This window comes from Dendrobates tinctorius, unplaced genomic scaffold (assembly GCF_039654945.1).
Source record: "Dendrobates tinctorius isolate UK_male_01 unplaced genomic scaffold, ASM3965494v1 ptg000211l, whole genome shotgun sequence".
NCBI classification, from domain to species: domain Eukaryota; kingdom Metazoa; phylum Chordata; class Amphibia; order Anura; family Dendrobatidae; genus Dendrobates; species Dendrobates tinctorius.
The window spans coordinates 1,603,327-1,626,587 of NW_027361878.1; the positions used below are offsets into that span (position 1 = coordinate 1,603,327).

Genomic DNA, 23,261 nt, shown 5'->3' on the forward strand with positions numbered 1-23,261 from the left:
TATCAGTTACTTTATGTGACTGAACACTTGAGAATCCTCACAGCACACACTCTCAGGATTCACCGGTGAGGGCTCTTATGTGTGCAAGTGTGGGATTTGCTTACTTCCAGGTCTAGCCACATTCTAACTAGACTGTATCCGGCCTCAGTCTGTTCACTTGTATTGAACGAGGCCACGCATGTCTAGTCTGCATGTGACCACATGTATGCAAATCTCCCGCTCGCAGCACAGGCAACGGATAATCCTAACAGTTGGCACACTGCACGCTGTGAGGATTCACAAGTCTGCAGTCACATAGAGTGACTGCATACTTGAGCTCCAAGCCTGGACAACCCTTTTAAGTTGCTGTCAGTAAAACCTTTCCTTGGTCTTAAATGGATTTCGTAGCTAGGGAAAATCCATATCAGTTAAGCCTTATATATAGTTACTTAGTAAAGAAGAAACATAACGCTCAGTGCCGATTATGCTGTGAGGCACAGTGTCCCTTCATGCATAAGCTTTGTACACCTTAGCAGCACAGCATTGGTATTTTCTTATTAAAGGACACCCGTCAGCTTATTCTTGGTGCTCAAACTATGGACAGCATGTATCGCCACTGGCTAAAGTATCCCAGCCATGTAAGTTTGTCTCTGAAACACTGGGGCATTTCAGAGAAAAACATAATTTTCAGAGCTGCCCGAGACTGAGCTGCACTGTGCACTAGTCATACAGATAGGTCCCCGGTGACTCCTCCCCTCCCACCGATAGTAACTGAAAAACCTCTGTCTATACACATCACAGGGATCATTACTGTTAGAGTGTTCTTATTTATTGTATTCCCTTATACTTATTTATTTTATAAGCTAATATAGCACGATTAATTTCACAGTGCTTTACAGACATCATCATCATCTCTGTTCCCTTTGGAGCTCACTAAATTCCCTATTATGTCTTTCGAGGGTAGGAGGAAACGCCCACAATCATGGGGAGAACACACATGCTCCTTGCAGATGTTGTCCTTGGTAGGATATGAGCAATGCAATGCAACAGTGCTAACCACTGAGCCACCGTGCTTCCACGTGTGCCCTTTGCCTATGCTCACCAATTTGCTTTTCTGCCGATGAAGGGGAGCATGCACAGTAGTTAGGAGTCTACCAGTATTTCAGTGTGATTACATCCAACATGCCCTGCACCTCTCTCGTAAGGGCAGTGTAGGATCGGTGGGCCGAGCTGGGGGGTGGTCCCTCTTCTTACCGCGCAGAGACAAAACAGAGACAAGATGGAGGCAGGTTCTGGGTGCAACAGGTAAAAGTTTATTCGTGCTCTCGCCGTCCGACTGACGGTCCTCACAAGGCGACACAGTACCTTCCTCTCGGCCCTCCGTGCTCAGGGCCGCTACACACACCGTACTTTTCACCCGAGACGTACATGTACGTCCTGTACCTTTTCCACTCTTTGATGCTCCTGTCAGCTCCGTCACTGTGGCTGCCGTAGGCCTGTATACCAACAGTAGTTTCACTGGTCAGGCGTCGTGTCAAATACGGTGTCCTACACCCGATGTCTCGTCTTTACTGCGGTTCTTCCTGTCAGGACCACCCCCCTGACTTTCTCTCTCCTCAGTCCCCCTGGTACAGTTTTCCTCACAGTGCACAAACTGTCATAGTCCTCCTGTCACTGGAGCTCCCCCTGGGGACTGGAACTTTCTGGAACCCTCCTGTGAAAATTATATCAAACCCGGTTCCCTGTAACTCCGCCCCCCATGACCAACGGTTTCCTAAGCCCTAAGCTGATGTCAAGTCCTTTGCTCACACTCCTCCCTGCACGTCCACTACACTTTCCCAGCTGTTTCCCCACTGTAGTAACTGACACCTATCTAAACTGCGCAACCCTTCCTTCCTCTATTCTGACAAGTCCATCCGTCCGTCAGGTCACCTTCCCTACAGGAGCAAGGACTGGGTTATGTCGCTCCGAACTCTGACAAGTAGAAGAATAATAGCTATTATTCTTTACAAGCATAAAACGCTGACCTAGTAATAAAACATCAAAACCTCATAATTCATCACACAGTCTGACAAAAAAGAGTATAAGAAAAAGCGATTTATCAACGCAGGAAAGATGCTGGACATGGTAGCAGTGATATACCCACAACCCAATCTGTCTCTGCAGCTCTGTGATTAAAGATGGATTTACCTTAACAACGGGCAACATACAGCAGAATTGATAGAAAGGGTAACACCTTGTGGTACAACCACTTTAGAGAGGTTTTTCAGAGTTATAAGTGCAAAGTGTGTAATTAAAGTGATTTTTTTTTTTTTACGCACGTCAATTCTATTAAATGACAAAATATTGTTTGAAATGACTGTTTAAATGACAGGAAAACCCCTTTACGCTGATTTTTTACAAATCTTCAGATAAAATGCAGGATTACATTTATTAGGTTAATTGTTCGGAATATACCTAAATGTCTTTGAACAAGAAGGTTTGTTGGATTGTGGCCAAATGTTTTTGTATATTTGGCAAGTTTCATACAACGATCATTTGTGTGGCTCATGTGTGACCCATTTCTCTCATTTATGAGTAGACATTAATTTAGCGTTTGAAAGCCAAAATACATTTGATCTTCTGCTTAGAAATTATTTTAAAAACATTTGATGACATTTTCTATTTCTTTATCCCAGGTTCATTTACGTCTACGTGTCCTGCATCCTTGTCCTACAGTTATTCAATAAGCACCTGCCAGCCAACTTGTCGCTCTCTCAGTAGTCATGATATTACTTGTGACATCTCCTTTGTCCCGGTTGATGGGTGCATTTGTCAGAATGGAACCTATCTGGATGATAGCGGTAGATGCGTGCTTCCATCAGCTTGTTCTTGCTCCTACAAAGGTACAGCAGTGCCCCCTGGAGAAGTAGTTCATGACAATGGAGCTATATGGTGAGTGCCCTCTAACAGTTATGCTATAATTCATAAAATATTCTCCGAGTATTGTTTTGTCTATAGTAGTGATGGATGGACCCGTGGATGTTCGGGGCCACCGGTTCACCCAAACATTTAAAAAAAGCTTTCAACCCAACTTGAACTCAAACCCAAACCTGGATGCTATTCAAATGAATAGGGTGCCCAATCATCCAGCGGTTTGCATGTTGTCATCTGTGTGACAGCGTGGGAAACCACCGGCTATGATCGGCGGTAAGTTTTTACCACCAATCGGAGCGCTGTGGTCTCCACGCTGTCACACAGATGATAGTTTGTGAACCAGCAGCTCTGATCTACTACTGATCTACTACTACTCTCATCATCGAAGGCTTGGTCTTGCTGATATCAGCAAGAGTAGGCGTACGATGATGAGAGTATTCATCAGCCAGCACCTGTGCAATAAATAATTAAATAAAATAAAAAAATGTTTGGTCCCCTCTATTTTTGCTAACCAGCACAGGTAAAGCTGACAACTTTGGGCTACAGCCCCCTAGCTGTTAGATTTATATTGGTTGGTTATCAAGAATAGAGGCTTCCTACGTGGTTTATTTTTTATTATTTCTGGCACTTCGCCTGGCTATTCCCACTTGCCCTAGTGCAGAGGCCAGTGGGGTAACATTTGTGGAGTTGATGTTAGCTTTGTAAGGTCAGCTGACATCAAGCCCATGGGTTGGTAATGCAAAGGCATCTATAAGACGCCCCCATTACTAGCCCCATAGTGAAAATTAAATAAAGACACACACAGAAAAAAGTCCTTTAATTGAATTAAACACACAGAAAACCTCCTTTATTTGAAATAAACACTCCCCACCCTCTTTTACCTATTCAGTAATGTAAAGCTAAAAATAATAGAAGACCATTAACCTTTTCCGATGACAGTCCATTTATTCCACAAAGAGGAAAACTCTGCATCATTTGGATTACATGGCTGCGCAGTGGTATCATGCGACTGCTCAGCCGTAAATCCAGGAGATGCTTAGCCTAGCCTGAGAACTGTTGCCTGTGACCAGGGGTAACCTCAATAATGTCATCGCAGGTTACTGAAGCTGTACTCCTGTACTCTCAGGCTCAGCTCAGTGTCTCCCGGATTCACAACTTGCACCATGCCAAAGTTCAGCCGTGCAATCCAGATGAAGCAAAGTTGGCCTCTTTGTGAGACAAATGGACTGTAATCAGACAGGGGAGGAATATGGTGTTTTATTATATTTAATTTTGCAGTAATAAATGGGTAAAAGAGGATGGGAAGTGTGTATTTCAAATGAAGGATTTTTTTGTGTGTTTTGTTCAATTAAATGACTTTTTCATGTGTGTATCTTTATTTAATTTTCACAAAAGGGGTTAGTAATCAGGGTGTCTTAGACGCCTCTCCATTACTAACCTCTGCGTTTGTTGTCAAATGATATAAAGCAGTTGACATCAATCTCAAAACTCTTACCCCATTTGTCACCACACCAGGGCAAGTGGAAAGAGCTGAGGCTAAGCTCCAGGTTTGGTGCATCTAATAATATTCTTTATAATATTAATCTTTATTTTTATATAGCGCTAGCATATTCCGCAGCACTTTACAGTTTGCACACATTATCATTGCTGTCCCCGATGGGGCTCACAATCTAAATTCCCTATCAGTATGTCTTTGGAATGTGAGAGGAAACTGGAGTACCAGGAGGAAACCCACGCAAACACAGGGAGAACATGCAAACTCCTTGCAGATGTTGTCCTTGGTGGGATTTGAACCCAGGACTCCAGTACTACAAGGCTGCAGTGTTAACTACTGAGCCACCGTGCTGCCCAAAAAGGATGAGCCTTTTCTGGGGTGCCTGATGACTGGTGTTTTTAGTCTAGAAGGAGGCCAATATCCATGGTCCATTCCCAGCCTATTAATGTCAGCCTATAGCTGTCTGTTTAGCCTTTGCTGGTTAGTAATATTAGGGGAGACCCAATGTCATTAATTTTGGTTGTACTTACTTTACTAACCAGTAAAGGCTACACAGAAAGCTGTGAGCTCATATTAATAGCCTTAGTAGCATCATGGATATTGGCTTCTTCACAGAATAATAACACCAGCCCCAGCTGTCTACTTTCCCTCGGCTGGTCATGAAAATTAAGGGTGACCGCACACTATTTTTTTTCAATTATAAATTTATGTATTTATTCCAAAAAGACATGTACAATGCTGTGCAAATTAATTGGGACAAAGCATTTTTTTAAGTAAAATCGTAAGTTGATTACCAGTCTGTGATTCAAACCAGTTTTAACTGCTTTGAGCAGGCACTCACACCTGTTCAAAGCAGTTAAAACTGGTTTGAATCACTGACTAGTAACCAACTTACGATTTTACTTAAAAAAATGCTTTGTCCCAAATAATTTGCTCAGCACTGTACATTAAGCTCCTCCGGTGCAGTACATAAAAAAATGATTAAAAAAAAAGACTTGGGGTCTCCTCTAATTTTGACAACCAGCAAAGGTAAAGTTAACAGCTGTGGGCTGTAGCCTACAGCTGTCAGCATTATCTTAGCTGGTTATCAAAAATAAAGGGGTTCCATGATATTTTTTTTTTAATTATTTAAATAAATAATTTAAAAAATAATTTAAAAAACCTGCTTGGAGTCGCCCTCATTTTTGACAACCAGCCAAGCTAATGCTGGTGGCTGGTATTCTTAGGCTGGGAAGGGGCTATGGATATTGGCCCTCCTTAGCCTAAAAATAGCACCTCACAGCTGCCCCAGAAAAGGTAAATCTATAAGATGCGCTAATTCTGGCGCTTTGTCCAGCTCTTCCCACTTGGTCTGGTGCGATGGCAAGCGAGACAAGGCATATGATGATCAGAGTAGTACTCTCATTAGCCTCTGCCTGTGATCAATGGTAACCTTTTTACTACAGCTGCTGGCTCACACACTATCAACTGTATGACAGCGTGGGAACCACAGCGCTCTGATAGTAACGAACTTACCGGCAATCAGAGCCAGTGTTTCTCATGCTGTCACACAGATGATGTTTGGGAAACACTGGATGATCAGGGAGAAGTCCGTGTTCGGGGTCCATGCATGGACACTAGGTGTATGGTACATACCCCGAACTTTACCGTTCGGCTTCGCCCATCCCTTGTGTATACCATTCATACTGTTGCTTTGATGAATATGATATGTACAAAGAAAGTTACGTACATATGTAAAAAAGCAAAACTGCCTTCACCCTTGCTTCCTTGTTTTCTAAAATTACCACTTGGGAGCTACATTTTAGCAATGAAAATGTCTTAGGCTTCAAACATAATTTGTTAGTTTGTCTTAAAAAAAACAACTTATAGGGGTTATCCAGGAATATTTTTTTTGCTATGAGCCTAGTAACTAACATGCTGGTAGTTAATATTCACCTGCCTGTTGTGCCTGGCACCAATCTCTGATGGCACAGAGCGGTCATTGACCGCTCCTACAGATGACTCAGTGGCTTCTGCTGATGTCACATTGACAGGGCAGCGGCTTCCCTTCTGCTCTGTGGATGGGGTGTCACTGCCGACATTATGCTGATTGACAACAAGCTACCTGTTGCCTAACTGTTGGGAGCTTAGTGACTATCAGAATGACGTCAGCATTCATGCCCTGTCGACAGAGCAGCCTGGGAGAAGAAGAGCTGCTCTATTAATGCTCAGTAGCTGAATTGCCAGGTGACACCAGGTAAAATGGGCAGGTAGTTTACTCTGTTAGCAACCACCTACCTGTTAGTTTTTAGGTGTATATTAAAAAAATAAAATGGTTCTGGTCAACCCCTTTAAAGCGAGACTGACAATATGACATAATTGTCGAAAACAAGCACAGGTGCTAGATGCATCCTTGAAAGGGCCGAAAGTTTAGTGCATCTACTCATTTACTTGTTTCTTTCTTGACCCTCTTCTTTAACTGACAGCTCTGGCTTTAAAGGAACCAGAGAAGTAACGTGATGGAAAATAAGTAGGTGGGAAGGTCTTCTGAAATGTTTGGGGAAACCAAGGGTGCACCCATTGCCCGTGCTTGGTGTGAAAAGTTATCTGGCTTTGGCAAACAGTCTTTAAGAACCTCTGAATACTGCTAATCTAGAATTATAAAAAAGGTCAGCTTGTTGTACAGAAATAATAGCACCAAACCTGTTCATGGCCTGTATCTTAGAGTCATCCGAATGAATAGGGTTGAGCTGCGGTACCAGGTACAACCCATAGACAAGCGTGGAGTAGTTTATGAGAAGCAAAAGCAGTTCCCCCATTTGTTATAACCCTACAACACCCCTTTGATGACTCCTTGCATGCTCATACATACATATTTTTTTCAGCACCTGCTCTTCTGGAAAACTAGACTGTATTGGAAGAACAGAACAAACAGGTGTGTATTCACCATTTCCTAGAAGGTGAAAAACAAACAAAGGATTAAGTGTATGTCAAAGAGAGGACAATAGAACGTACTGTGTGTTCTTCCTTTATTAAATATAAAAGCTGTTAAAGGAATCTTACACCAGAAAAAAAGGTATGCCAGAGGTGTTCTACTGATTCAAAGAAAATGGTGCACCAGGGGTCTGCTACTGATTCAAAGAAAATGGTGCATTAGTGTTATGATTGAGTCACCGTAGGAGGCAAAAATAGAAATGCTTGCTAAGTCCAGAAAACCAGAGAGGTTGGCAGCTATCGGATTGCAGACCCCTGACCCTATCAACACAACTAGCAGTAGCCGTGGGGGGCTCCTACGATGCCCTAGGCCCCTCGATCACAGCCGGAGGACTACATAGCCTAAAGACAGAAAGGGAAATCTAAACTGCCCCAGAGCAGACCCCAAAGCAAAAGGCAGCCCCCACATATAATGATGGTGAAGCAAGAAGAAAGAACAAAACACAGACAGAAAGATAGACCGAGCAAAGATGGGGCCCAAACTAACTTAGATAGGAAAGGACAGGAAGGCTGCTGTCTGCAATCCGTGAAAAAACCCTATGAAAATAAGAGCCAACAAACTGACAGTAAAAAAGGCCCTGAAGACGCTAGGCTTCAAAAAAGGCTATGTCAGTACTCAGGAATATTCTGAAGACAGAGCAACAGGCAAAAGGAGATTCTGCTCAACCCAGCAGGGAATGGCAGAATCCAGAAAAGCAGGGAAAACAAAACACTAATGCAAAAAGGCAAAGCAGAAATCTTAGCTTTAGAGGAGCAGGAATCAGACTGGTTTCCTAGAAGTCCAAGAGAAATCACCCGCAGGGAAAAAGGGCGTCGGCAGCCTTAAATCCAGTCAGTAACTCCACTCAGCCAGTCATCATGATCAGACCCAGGTGTTTGACAATCAGGCTCACTACCTTTCTCTACCAGAAGAGGGAGTTCCTCGGGCCTCAGTAGTGAAGGGGAAAATGAACTCACAACAGTACCTCCCCCTTGAGGAGGGGTCACCGAACCCTCAACCACGCCACCAGGGCGATCAGGGTGAGCCCGATGAAAGGCACACACCAATCTTTTGGCATGAATATCAGAGGCAGAGACCCAGGAATTATCCTCCTGACCATAACCCTTCCACTTAACCAAATACTGGAGTCTCCGTCTAGCCAGACGGGAATCCAGTACTTTCTCTACCTCATATTCCATGTTACCTTCAACCAATACAGGGTCTGGAGGTGCCACCCCCGGAACAACAGGTTCAACAAACCTCTTCAACAAAGATTTATGGAACACATTATGGATTTTAAATGTGACAGGAAGAGCCAAACGAAAAGAGACCGGATTAATAATCTCCAAAATCTTGTAAGGTCCAATAAATCTAGGCTTAAAGTTAGGAGAAGCCACCTTCATAGCAATATTTTTTGATGATAACCACACCATATCACCAACCTTAAACTGGGGACCAATGGTCCTATGTCAGTTGGAAAACCGTTGGGCCTTTTCCTGGGAGAGAGATAACTTATCCACCACTTGGTCCCAGATCTGGTGCATTCTCTCCACCACAGTGTCAACACCTGGGCAGGCAGAGGGCTCCACCTGCCCTGAAGAAAATCGAGGATGAAACCCAAAGTTACAAAAAAAAGGTGACATCAATGTGGCAGAACTAGCTCTATTATTTAAAGCAAATTTGGCCAAGGGCAAAAATGAATCCCAATCATCCTGATCAGCAGAAATAAAACATCTCAAATATGACTCCAAGGTCTGGTTTGTTCTCTCTGTCTGCACATTGGTCTGAGGGTGAAAAGCAGAGGAGAAGGACAACTGAATTCCCAGCTTGGAACAGAAAGTTCTCCAAAATCTAGACACAAACTGGACTCCTCTGTCAGATACAATGTTCTCAGGAATCCCGTGCAAGCGAACCACCTGTTGTAAAAACAGGGGCACCAATTCAGAGGAAGACGGCAACTTAGGGAGTGGTACAAGATGAACCATCTTAGAAAACCTATCACAAATCACCCAAATAACAGTCATCCTTTGAGAGACAGGCATATCAGAGATGAAATCCATTGAAATATGGGTCCATGGCCTCTTGGGGACAGGCAAAGGCATCAACAACCCGCAGGGAAAAAGGGCGTCGGCAGCCTTATATCCAGTCAGTAACTCCACTCAGCCAGTCATCATGATCAGACCCAGGTGTTTGACAATTAGGCTCACTACCTTTCTCTACCAGAAGAGGGAGTTCCTCGGGCCTCAGTAGTGAAGGGGAAAATGAACTCACAACACATTAGGCTAGTTTCACACTAGTGTTTCACTGACCTGCGTCGGTCTGCGCACGGCCGCCGCTAAGCTCCGTCCCCTTCCGCGCCTCCTCCTGCCGCTCCGCCTATGGGCGCATGATGCTGCATGCGACCTGCGTACCCTATCTTTAGCATTGGGTACGCAGGCCATGCGCGGGTATGCGTTTGCAGGCGCATGCGTCCTTTTGACGGTGCGCCGAGCGCACCAAAATGCAACATGGTGCGTTTGGCGCAGGTCGGCGTACCCAATGCTAAATATAGTATACGCAGGTCGCATGCTGCGTCATGCACCCATAGGCAGAGTGGCTGGGAGGAGGCGCGGCCAGGGGAAGAGCTTAGCAGCGGCCATGCCCAGACCTACACAGGTCAGTGAATCTACTGATTCAAAGAAAATGGTGCACCAGAGGTCTTCTACTGATTCAAAGAAAATGGTGCACCAGAGGTCGTCTACTGATTCAAAGAAAATGGTGCACCAGAGGTCATCTACTGATTCAAAGAAAATGGTGCACCAGAGGTCTTCTACTGATTCAAAGAAAATGGTGCACCAGTGTTCTTCTACTATTCAAAGAAAATGGTGCACCAGAGGTCTTCTACTGATTCAAAGAAAATGGTGCACCAGAGGTCGTCTACTGATTCAAAGAAAATGGTGCACCAGAGGTCTTCTACTGATTCAAAGAAAATGGTGCACCAGTGGTCTTCTACTGATTCAAAGAAAATGGTGCACCAGAGGTCGTCTACTGATTCAAAGAAAATGGTGCACCAGAGGTGTTCTACTGATTCAAACAGAATGGTGCACCAGAGGTCTGCTACTGATTTAAAGTAACTCCAGCTTTATGATAGCATCCCCAGCATCTGACATATAGTAGCACAGATTCTCAGGTCTTAGATACATAGAGAAAAGTCTGAAGTTTGAGCTATTATGGACACTCACACATTATGGACATCATTTATTTTCCTTAGAACACACTTGACATTTCACTAACATACTTGTTGGCCAAGATTGGGAGAATCAATAACCTGTAATTTAAAATGATTTTTTAAATTATATTTATCGTTCTATTTTTACAGTTATTTTGCTTGTTTTACATCAACTAATTTTTTTTTTTTTTTGTTTTTTATAGTGTGTGAGGCTCCTAAAGTTTACTTTGACTGCACAAACAAGACCGCAGACACTAAGGGGTCAGAATGTCAGAAGAGTTGCCAGACTTTAGATATGCAGTGTGTAAGTTTTTTTTATTTTATTAGAAAATGTTGCAAGTCCTTACAAGGTGTTGTGGGAAATTAATATACTGATGTTATATCTTTCAGGCAGGTGAAAAAAATGTAATTGGTGGGCACCAAAACCGATCAGCTGTTAAACGGTCCCGTGGCCACTAAAATTATACAATGCATGAAGCAAAAGTATCACAGCTCCTTACACTGAGTAGTGGCTGACTTGGGGTACTGCAGCTTAGTTCCCATTGAAGTGAATGGCAGCTCGGTTTCAGTACCCCAAAACGGCCACAGCAATATGTAAGGAGCTATGATTCGGTGCCTCTTGTTAGACTCCCAGCAAGCTGATATTTTTGACGTGTCCTAAGGAAACTGCTCGATGAATCAGGGCCAAGATGTTGTGGCATATCAGAAATTTGAGAGGAAAGTGGCCAACCAACCCCTTTACATTTATACATGTATGATTTCAAATACAGGACTTACGTTAGTCAATAGTAGAGATGATTGAATCCAAACTTAGTAAATCGAGTTTCCTGAAATTCTTCTTTCATTCTACTCTCTCCTCCTTCCCACCTATCCAAGGCAATAACAATAAACTATACAACATTTTAACAATGAAACACATTAAAAACATTATTGAGTGTGGCCAAAGAGTTGCATACACCATTCAATTGGACTACTTGAGATTTCCCATTAAAAATTTTGCATAAAATTTGTAGGAAAAATTTGCCGAATCTGCTGATTGAACCTCTCGAAATTTGAATTCGGCAGATTCGGCAAATTAGTGTCAATAGTGTCGTTTTATACAGCTGTGTCTTTATGCCCAAAACAAATTCCTAAATATTAAGTATGCTATGCTGGAAGTCATATAATATAAAAAAAACTACATTCACATCATATTCTGGGTTTACCTATTATGTTGAGAAAATACACCTAACAGTACAGATAACACAAAATGAGACAATCCAATGATATACTGTATAGTCATGCCGTGTGCCTTCATTGTGGTTTAAGTTGGTCTTACTGTTGTGCTTGCAGTGGAAATTTTGAAATTTGCAGTAGTCTCATCGGCTTTTACTGTTGTCCTACTTGTATACAGTGATGTGAAGCTGTGAAGTGGTAGTCATTTATGAACATTTGCTTTCCATCGTTTTACCTCTAGCAGTATTTGCAGTAGTCTTAGTCGTGCTTGTTTTCATTCTTATAGGCAATGAAGTGAAACTGTACCTGTCATTGTTAAAGTTGTAAGTGGAGGCGATATATAATATGACTGCACTTTGTACAATAGTCGAAATTATTAATCTAGTTTGTTACGCTGTGGACACAGGTGACGAGAGTGGACCCACTGGACCGTGGCGCCGAGCTCTCCCCGAGCGAGCGCACCAAGTGGACCGACCCCTATACAGGGACCGTTAGGGAACAGACTCGGGAAGTTCTAGCGCCACGGCAGCCAGGACCAGGGGTCGGCTCAGGAGGGTGAACAAGTGGTGAGGAACAGAGGAAGGTCCAGAGAGGAACCAGGGTGACCAGGGTCCAGAGGCTGCGGAAGAGGAAGAAGGACGGAGGAAGGCGGGGGTCCAGGAAGAGGCAAACTGAAAAGGAAGGAGACACAGGGGTTAGGCAGGAGGAACGGCCCGGAGGGACAGAGGAACACTGAGGACACAGGCAGAAGACACAGGAACTAACAGGAGGCACAAGACACAAGGAATAAACTAGAGCTCAGCTAGCAAGGAAAAAGCAGCAGGGAGCGCGGCCTAGACAACAGAGGCAACTCAATAGTCAGGCACCTCCACTAAGGGAGGGCGGCCTGAAATACCTGGTGGTGGCCTCTGATAGGTCGGGGGGCCGGTCCGGGTCAGGTCACGGCAGACAGGTGGCTGCCGGTAGGAGCGTGCGGCTTATCCCTCCGGCGCATGCGCAGAGGCACAGTGCGCGCGGCCGAGGGAAGTGGAGGAGAACGTCGGGACGCCGGCCGCCGGAAAGCAAGGAGAGCGGAGGCGCGTGTGCAGGACGCGTCAGAGGAGAGAGTCGGGGCAGAAGCAGGAGCGGTGAGTATGGCAGCGGGAGCGGCGCTAACAGTACCCCCTCTCTTACACTCCCCTCCACTGCGTCTGGCTAAAAACCTCTTAAGAATGCGTGGAGCATTGATATTCTCCTGCGGCTCCCAGGATCTCTCCTCGGGACCAAAACCCTTCCAGTCGATCAAAAAAAAGGTTTTACCTCTAACTTTTTTCGAGGCCAGGATGTCTTTTACCTCGAAGACGTCATCAGACGTAACAGGAAGAGGAGAAGGGTTCGGGGCCGGGTGAAACCGATTCAGGACAACCGGTTTAAGGAGAGAGACGTGGAAGGAGTTGGGAACCCGAAGCGACGCAGGCAACTCCAGTTTGTAAGATACGTTGTTCAGACGTTTGAGAATCTTGAAAGGCCCAATGTAGCGCGGTCCCAACTTGTAGGAAGGGAGCTTTAGCCTAATGTACTTGGCCGACAACCAAACTTGTTGACCTGGGAGGTAGTTTGGAGCATCCAAGCGTCTTTTGTCAGCGTGCCTCTTCATGCGTTCCCCAGACCTCCGGAGGGCCTCCTTAGTTTCGGACCAGATCCTAGAGAACTCTTGGGTCAGGGAGTCGGCTGCAGGCACACCGGAGGAACCGGACAAAGGTAGAGGAACACCAGGGTGCATGCCAAAGACTACGAAAAATGGAGACTTGGCCGATGACTCGCTGGGATGGTTATTGTAGGAGAACTCTGCCCAGGGAAGTAGATGGACCCAGTTATCCTGATGAGCGTTAGAGAACTGCCGTAAGTAAGACGCTAGTGCCTGATTAACGCGTTCAACCTGACCATTGGACTGGGGATGGTATGCGGATGAAAAGTCCAGTTTTATCTCTAGAAGTTTACACAAGGCCCTCCAAAACCGAGAGGTGAACTGTACCCCTCGATCGGAAACAATACGCTGTGGAAAGCCGTGGAGGCGGAAGATGTGCTGGATAAAAATCTTCGCCAACTCTGGAGCGGAGGGCAGCGCAGGTAGAGGAACAAAATGGGCCATCTTGGAGAAGCGGTCGACAGCTACCAGGATAGTCGTAGATCCGGAAGACTTAGGCAGATCCGTGATGAAATCCAAACCAATATGTTGCCATGGAACCGAAGGAATCGGGAGAGGAAGCAGAAGGACGGCGGGTGGTCGCCTAGGAATCTTGACCTTGGCGCAAGAGGGACAGGAGGCCGTGAAGTCTGTCACATCCTGGCGGAGTGAGGGTCACCAGTAAAAACGAGCGATGAGCTCAAATGTCTTCTTGACTCCGACATGTCCGGAAACTTTAGAGGAATGTCCCCAATGCAGTACCTTTTCTCTTTCAGCATCAGGGACGTAGGTCTTGCCGGGAGGAGGAGTAATCAGTCTCACCGGGGCCACAGTGATGATCTTAGCGGGATCGATAATGTGAGTTGGTTCCTCCATCAGATCAGAGGACTGCAGAGACCGGGACAATGCGTCCGCCTTGATGTTCTTTGGCCCGGGACGGAAACGCAATTCAAAATCGAACCGACCAAAGAAGAGGGACCATCTGGCCTGCCGAGGGTTAAGTCTCTGGGCTGACTGGAGATATGCAAGGTTCTTGTGGTCGGTAAAGATGGTAAACGGATGGACCGAGCCTTCAAGGAGGTAACGCCACTCCTCGAGCGCCAACTTTATGGCCAACAGCTCGCGATCCCCGATGGCGTAGTTACACTCAGCCGGCGAGAAGGCCTTTGAAAAGAACCCGCAGGTAATCAGGCGGCCGGACGGGGACCTCTGTGAGAGCACTGCACCTGCTCCGGTGGAAGAGGCGTCTACCTCCAGGATGAATGGCTTATTAGCCTCGGGTCGGTGTAGAACAGGTGCGGTCGCGAAGGCTTGCTTCAGGCAGGAAAAGGCCTCTTCAGCCTCCGGAGGCCAGGACGAGGAGTTGACGCTCTTGCGAGTGAGACTGGAGATGGGTTTGATGATGGACGAAAAATGTGGCACAAATTGACGGTAATAGTTGGCGAAGCCGAGGAACCTTTGAATCGCCTTGACCCCCACAGGGCGAGGCCATCGAAGAATAGCCGACAGTTTCTCAGGATCCATCTCCAGCCCAGAATCTGAAACGATGTAGCCCAAGAAAGGCAAGGAAGACTGCTCAAAGAGACACTTCTCAAGCTTCGCGTAGAGGCGATTCTCCCGCAGACGTTGTAAGACCAGACGAACACTCCTCCTATGGGACGCCAGATCCGGGGAAAAAATAAGGATGTCGTCCAGATACACCACCACGCAGGAGTACAACAAGTCTCGGAAGATATCATTGACAAACTCCTGAAAGACCGCGGGAGCGTTGCAGAGACCGAAGGGCATAACCAGGTATTCGTAATGCCCGTCCCGGGTGTTAAAGGCGGTCTTCCATTCGTCACCAGGGCGAATGCGGATGAGGTTGTAAGCCCCGCGTAGATCCAACTTTGAGAAAATGCGGGCTCCCCGTAACCGGTCAAAGAGTTCAGGGATGGGAGGCAACGGATATTTGTTCTTCACAGTAATGTCGTTCAGGCCCCGGAAATCAATACAAGGACGGAGAGAACCGTCTTTCTTCTTTACAAAGAAAAACCCGGCTCCGGCCGGGGAAGAAGATTTCCGTATGAACCCTCGAGCTAAATTCTCACGAATATACTCGGACATGGCCGTAGTCTCTGCAGGGGACAAGGGATAAATTCGCCCTCGGGGCGGAGTGGTCCCGGGTCGCAGATCAATAGGGCAGTCATACGGGCGATGCGGGGGAAGAACCTCTGCCTCCTTCTTGTCAAATACGTCAGAGAATGCCCAGTATGCGGCTGGTAGAGCCTCGGGGCCCGAGGAGGCTGGTGGAGGGTTAGCCGGGCGGACAGGCCCCAGACACTTCTCTTGGCAGGGATGCCCCCAGCGGAGGACCTCACCGGAACGCCAATCCAAGACAGGTTCATGAGTCCTAAGCCACGGAAGACCTAGCAGCACAGCATGGGAAAGGTTGGGAAGGACGTAGAAAGCGATCCGCTCCTGGTGCAAGGCCCCAATTTGCAGACACACCTCCTCTGTTACCAGGAACACAGATTCACGTAGGGGTCTACCATCCACTGAGGCGAGGACACGTGGAGTCTTCAGGGAGATCACAGGAATCTGATACTTCTTTACCTCCTTTAACCTAATGAAGTTCCCTGCCGCGCCCGAGTCCACATAGGCCACCTCCGAACCACGTCTCTGACCCAAAACCAACTGAACTGAAAGGGTAAGGGGGTGAGAGGAGTGAGACACACCTAGATCGGCCTCTCTTACCTGCCCTAGGTGGAGGAGTTTCCCGGTCTCTCAGGACAGAAGCGTAGGAAGTGAGATGCGCTGCCGCAATACAGGCACAGACCCTCCATCATTCTCTCCTTACGGCGCCGTTCTGCCAACTTGACCCGATCCACCTGCATTGGCTCAGACGCCGGACTGGAGGATGCCCCAGGCGGATGTGGACTGGACGGCCTGTGAAAAGAAGCAGATGGTCTCAGCGGTCTCCTGTCCCTAGTAGTCTCTCTAGCGCGTTCCTGGAACCGAAGGTCGATGCGTGTGGCCAACGAAATTAAATCCTCCAAGGAGGTTGGGGTGTCTCGCCCTGCCAGCTCATCTTTAATTTTGCCTGAGAGGCCACGCCAGAAGGCCCCAACCAAAGCCTCGTTATTCCACCCCACCTCGGAGGCCAAGGTACGGAACCGGATGGCGTATTGTCCGACCGTAAGAGCGCCCTGGGAGAGGCAAAAAAGAGACTCCGTGGCGGAAGCCAACCGTCCGGGCTCGTCAAAGACCCTACGGAATGTGTCAGTGAAGGTCTGGAGACTGGAGACCACGAGATCGTCCCGCTCCCACAGGGGATTTACCCAGGAGAGTGCCTCTCCCTCCAAATGGGAGACAATGAAGGCAACCTTGGCCCGATCGGTGGGGTATTGTTGGGGCAGGAGTTCGAAGTGCAACCTGCACTGATTCAAGAAGCCTCTGCACAACTTGGGGTCGCCGCCATACCGAGGCGGCCTACCAAGCCTGGGAGGCGGAGAGGGTCCGGGATCTGAACTGCGGGACGAATCGCGTCCGGCGGCCGATTGAAGGGAAAGCAGCCGATCGTTGACCGAAGCCATATACGAAAGAATATGGGATTGGGTGTCCCGTTGTTGAACCAGCTCCTGCTGGAGACTGGCCAGTTGGGAGGCGTTACCAGGATCAGCGGCCTGCAAGGCCGACAAGCGGGAATCCATGGTCTTCATGAAAGACATAATACGGGTCTGGTTCTCCCTAAGGAAAACCAACTCCTTTTGGGTAGCGGCCCCGGCGGGGTCCATGGCCTGACTATACTGTTACGCTGTGGACACAGGTGACGAGAGTGGACCCACTGGACCGTGGCGCCGAGCTCTCCCCGAGCGAGCGCACCAAGTGGACCGACCCCTATACAGGGACCGTTAGGGAACAGACTCGGGAAGTTCTAGCGCCACGGCAGCCAGGACCAGGGGTCGGCTCAGGAGGGTGAACAAGTGGTGAGGAACAGAGGAAGGTCCAGAGAGGAACCAGGGTGACCAGGGTCCAGAGGCTGCGGAAGAGGAAGAAGGACGGAGGAAGGCGGGGGTCCAGGAAGAGGCGAACTGAAAAGGAAGGAGACACAGGGGTTAGGCAGGAGGAACGGACCGGAGGGACAGAGGAACACTGAGGACACAGGCAGAAGACACAGGAACTAACAGGAGGCACAAGACACAAGGAATAAACTAGAGCTCAGCTAGCAAGGAAAAAGCAGCAGGGAGCGCGGCCTAGACAACAGAGGCAACTCAATAGTCAGGCGCCTCCACTAAGGGAGGGCGGCCTGAAATACCTGGTGGTGGCCTCTGATAGGTCGGGGGGCCGGTCCGGGTCAGGTCACGGCAGACAGGTGGCTGCCGGTAGGAGCGTGCGGCTTATCCCTCCGGCGCGTGCGCAGAGGCACAGTGCGCGCGGCCGAGGGAAGTGGAGGAGAACGTCGGGACGCCGGCCGCCGGAATGCAAGGAGAGCGGAGGCGCGCGTGCAGGACGCGTCAGAGGAGAGAGTCGGGGCAGAAGCAGGAGCGGTGAGTATGGCAGTGGGAGCGGCGCTAACATAGTTCTACTTATTTTGGCACTACCAAGGCTATTATAGTAATGTAACTAGAGTCTGGTGAAAAATTTGGACCTTGGATTCCACCTCCATGTTGGTCCGATGTATGGACCTTTGTAGAGTTCTAGATCCTATAAACACAAGCAGTACATGTTCAGTTTCCCAGTAATAGTGTCCCCATCCTGGCACCTTTCCCTAATAATGTCCTCCGTCCTGTAATAATGTCTCCCATCCTAGCCCCATCCTGTAATAATGTCCCTCACCTTGGGTGCTTTACTGGAATAATGTCCCCCTGTCCTAGGACTCTTCTTGTTATAATGTCCCCCATTCTAGCCCCTTCCTGGTATAATGCCCTACGAACTGGGTCCGCTCCTTGTATAATGTCCCCCACCCTTGTATAATGCCCCCCAATGTCAGCTGCATGCCTGTGATTGGCCAGCAGCATGTATTGCAGTGCAGGAAGCTGGTGGATCTCTACGCCGCAATACACTTCAGCTGAATGTGCGCCTTTGGTGTCATGATCGTTATGCCCCTTCTGCTGTGCTGCGGTTGAGTTCTGACCTTCTTTTAAGTACTCCGGGTGTCACTACAGTTTCCAATAAGCCATACACTCTGTAAGTCATGGAGTTGGAAACTACTATACACTTCAGACAGGTATATCTGAAATAGCCTCGTTGACCTTGTTAGTTTGCTGCTTTAGCTTTTTCTTTTCCAGATTGCTCAGCTTAGACAGAACACTGGTTGTCACCAAAGTAGAAGTATACAATATTAAAGGAGGGAAACATGTCCAGCATAATTTTCCATGGAAACTTTCTATTCTTGTTTGCACGCTTACCTTAGAGCAAACACAAGATGAAGAATAACATTTCCATTTTCAAGACTTCAAGACTCTTTCTCTTATGCCTACTGTATGTTCCTGGCTTAATGATCAATCATAGCTACTCCCAAATCTGTTTGTTTTGTACAGTGGACACTAATCAATCATCCATGACAGTTCGGCTTGAATGATGTTCTTATCACTAGAGAAGAGCGACTTTGCCTTTTTTAGGGTCGAGTCGGGTTTCATGAAACCCGACTTTCTCAAAAGTCTAGTCCAACGTAATTGGCAGACTATCGGGAAAAGTCGTGAAACACGAAACCCAATGCAAGTCAATGGGGAGAAAAGTCAGCAGTGAGTGGAGGACTGTAAACACACCTGGCATGAATTTTAACCCTAGAGGCGGCGAAATCTCTCTCTCTCTCTTCTCCCTCCCACTCCAGCTATGCTCCCGCTATGCTATGCTTCTCTCATTGGCTGAAAAAAGTCACGTGCAAGCTTTCTGCGAAACCCGACTTTGGCGCTTGGGTCACCGACCGCATGGCCAACTTCACACTGTGGTCGGGTTTCGTTTCATGAAACCCGACTTTGGCGAAAGTCGGCGACTTTTGAATCTGACCGACCTGTTTCGCTCAACTCTACTTACCACCAGTGATTTGTAATATTAGAACACATTTGTGCTGTGTCATTGTGACTTTTTGCATTAATTTCTCCATGGATATTACAGTACAGTACTCAGTGCTTATCTGGCTGTGTTTGTCCTGATGGCCTTATATCTGATGGGAGCGGAGGGTGCGTGTCAGCAGAGCAGTGTCCATGTATACACAATAATGAAGTCTACGCGCCAGGCTCAAAGATCAAAATGCTCTGCAACAGTTGGTGAGTGCTTCAGCCTCCAATGTGTCATGCAAATAAATCTTTGTAATCAAATGTTAATATCACTCAAAGTTGTTCCCTAACCATAAGTCAAGTTAAAACATATGGATAAAACACGGGATAACTATCCACTAGCCAAAGTGGTGAACACCAGTAGCCCTGGCATGTTTGTCCAAATGTACTTTTCCATTGCAGGAGAAATAAATAAAGTGGTTGTAGATTACAGTATAGAAAGAAGTTATTCTTCTACATAAACTTTTAATTGCAAACTACCCTATTAGAGGGGTTGTCCAAGCTTGGGCTTATGTCTACAGTTACTCTATGTGACTGTAGACTTGAGAATCATCACAGCACACACAGTGCTCACTCTCAGGATTCACCCGTGACGGCGCTGGAAGTGGGCGCTCATGTGTGCATACTTCTAGTTCCAGCCACATTCCGACTAGACTGTATCCGGCCTCACTCAGTTCACTTGTATTGAGCGAAGCCACGCACATCTAGACTGCATGTGACCACACGCCCCCTGAGGAAGCGACATTAACACGAAACGGGCGTTGGGGAATGTGGCCGTGGTCTTGGCAGGATCTACAAACACTATAGGTAATTACTCCTGTTATTGATTGTACCATATCCTATTGTGCAGTAACTGAAATTGAGAGTATCAGCTGATAGAGATGTCTAGTGTGAATTCTTATTGGACTGATTAATCTTTTTGCTTGCACATTGTCACTTTTTTCCCAACCAATTTTCCAGTCTTTTTATTCACCTATGAATCAGACTATATTGTACCCACAGAAATCTAAGATTACGTATGTAGTTTTCTGTAATTTTTTTTGTAACATAAAATCTCTCCATTTTTTAATATATCTTGACTCTGTTTCTCCTTGTCTTGCATATGGTTATGAGTCGTTAACTATATGGGTACATTATTACACGGTGGGCCATTTATAAGATTCAACCTGGGTGGGCCATTTAGATGGATACACCTAAATAAAATAGGAATGGTTGGTGAAATCAACTTCCTGTTTGTGGCACATTAGTATATGGGTGGTGATCATGGTGGCCATTTTGAAGTTGGCCATTTTGGATCCAACTTTATAAATGGTCCACCAAGGTGTATCTATATTAATGGCCCACCCTCTATTTTGGAACTGGTATTTCTGTTTAAACTGTTTTACATAGAATTAGTAAGTTCTGTTTTTGTTGCTTGTGCAAAATCGCCTGCAATTCTCAAAGAGCAGGCAGGAATGTGTGTAGCTAGCATGGCACCGCCGGAATTTTGCGGATTTTGCAAGAATTGCAGAAGGGGTCCCCATTTTTTTTTTTTGCTGTAAGGCACACCCACTTCATGTATGCTGTGAAAATTAAGAGGAATCTGTTATCAGGTTTTTGCTACTGCATCTGAGAGCAGCATAGACCCTGATTACATATAATGCCAAGTGTTCAGTTTGCTATCTACAGGGCTTCCCTCTTTGATTGAAAGAAGTTGGGGGTTTGTAAAATTTTAAGACTACTTGCTGTTTTTCTCTGCAGTACTTGTGTGAACAGAAACTGGGAATGCACTAGCGATGAATGTATGGGAACCTGCACTGTATACGGGGACGGTAATTACATCACGTTTGACACTAAGAGATATATCTTCAGCGGTGACTGTGAATACACCTTGGTTCAAGTGAGTGCTGGTTTTTAATAATTTGCTTACCGAAATACATTCAGGATTGAGAGTCCTCAGTGATTGATAGCTTTTAATGGCTAACTGAAAAGATGGTAACACATTGCAAGCTTTCGAGACTACTCAGGTCTCTTCTTCAGGCTAGACTAATACAAAATCTGAAGAGTCACATATTTATGCGAAATACAAAACCTAATAGTCTCGATTCATAAAATGATACTTACAATTTGCTTTTTTGATATCCAGGACTACTGTAGTGATGATTCCTCCAAAGGAACATTCCGGGTTATCACAGAAAATATTCCATGTGGATCCACAGGTACCACCTGCTCCAAAGCAATTAAGGTCTTCCTTGGCGTAAGTGAAGTTTTATACAATTAAACCTGTAACATTTCGGAAAGCATTTTTTATGCTCAAACAACATGTAATGGAGGTAAAATGGCTCTTGTAATGAATGACATTTTTTGCTTCTTTAGAATTATCAGCTGATTCTAAGCGATGAGAAATTTGAGGTTGTAAAGCTTGATTTTGGAGGGTATGTACCTTACAAGGTGCGTCAGATGGGCATCTACATGGTTATTGAAGCCCTCATTGGATTGGTTTTGGTGTGGGACACAAAGACTACCATTTTTATTAAGCTGGAGCCAAGTTTTCAGGTACCTTAGAAAAATATTTGTAAATGTAGCAGTCCTTTGTAGTAAAATTGTCTCAACTGTATTCACTATACCTGTTTTTTGGGTCTACTTAGTGGTTTGATATTAATTTGTTTGGCGTTTGTAACTTTAGGGACAAGTGTGCGGATTGTGTGGTAACTACGATGGAAATGCAATAAATGACTTCACTACTAGAAGTCTTTCAGTAGTAGGCAATGTGGTTGAGTTTGGAAACAGCTGGAAGCTATCATCAAGTTGCCCAAATGCAATGACCCTCAAGGATCCTTGTTCCCTGAACCCTTACAGGAAATCATGGGCCCAAAGACAATGTAGCGTCATCACTAGCTCCACTTTTGGTGCTTGTCACGCTCTGGTAAGACTTTCTGAAGTATATATTGTAAATTAAAAATTAGATTAATAGTTATAACTGAAATTGGAATGGTACAGTAAGCACTGTTCACCAACTCCAGTCCTTTAGAGCCATCAGCATATCATGTTTTCAGGATTTCCTTAGTATTACCCAGGTGATGAAATTATCGCTAGGGCAATACTAAGAAAGTCCTGAAAACATACAGTCATGGCCAAAAGTTTTGAGAATGACACAAATATTATATTTTCACATGATCTGCTGGCCTCTGCTTTTTATGTGTGTTTGTCGGATGTTTTTATCACATACAGAAATATAATTGCAATCATATTATGAGTAGCAAAAGGTTATATTGACAGTTAGAATGAGTTAATGCAGCCAGTCAATATTTGCAGTGTTGACCCTTCTTCTTCAGGACCTCAGCAATTCTCCCTGGCATGCTCTCAATCAACTTCTGGATCAAATCCTGACTGATAGCAGTCCATTCTTGCAAAATCAGTGCTTTTATTTTGTCTGAATTTGAAGGTTTTTGTTTGTCCACCCGTCTCCTGATGATTGACTACAAGTTCTCAATGGGATTAAGATCTGGGGAGTTTCCAGGCCATGGTCCCAAAATCTCTATGTTTTGTTCCCTGAGCCATTTAGTTATCACCTTTGCTTTATGGCAAGGTGCTCCATCATGTTGAAAAAGGCATTGTTGATCGCCAAACTGCTCTTGGACGGTTGGGAGAAGTTGCTCTTGGAGGACATTCGGGTACCATTCTTTATTCATGGCTGTGTTTTTAGGCAAGACTGAGAGAGAGCCCATTCCCTAGGCTGAGAAGCAACCCCACACATGAATGGTTTCAGGATGCTTGACAGTTGGCATGAGACAAGACTGGTGGTAGCG

At 46.0% G+C, this 23,261-nt stretch overlaps 1 protein-coding gene across 1 annotated transcript in view; it reads left to right on the forward strand.

Moving 5' to 3' along the window:
- The window catches only part of LOC141058128 (uncharacterized), a 132,319-nt gene that overhangs the window by 69,036 nt on the left and 40,022 nt on the right, over positions 1-23,261 (forward strand). The window contains exons 16-23 of the mRNA XM_073554287.1: positions 2,658-2,913; positions 7,255-7,304; positions 10,755-10,855; positions 19,532-19,683; positions 21,214-21,352; positions 21,599-21,709; positions 21,829-22,008; positions 22,139-22,378. Coding sequence (XP_073410388.1) covers positions 2,658-2,913; positions 7,255-7,304; positions 10,755-10,855; positions 19,532-19,683; positions 21,214-21,352; positions 21,599-21,709; positions 21,829-22,008; positions 22,139-22,378 — 1,229 coding nt within the window. The remainder of the gene's footprint in view (positions 1-2,657; positions 2,914-7,254; positions 7,305-10,754; positions 10,856-19,531; positions 19,684-21,213; positions 21,353-21,598; positions 21,710-21,828; positions 22,009-22,138; positions 22,379-23,261) is intronic.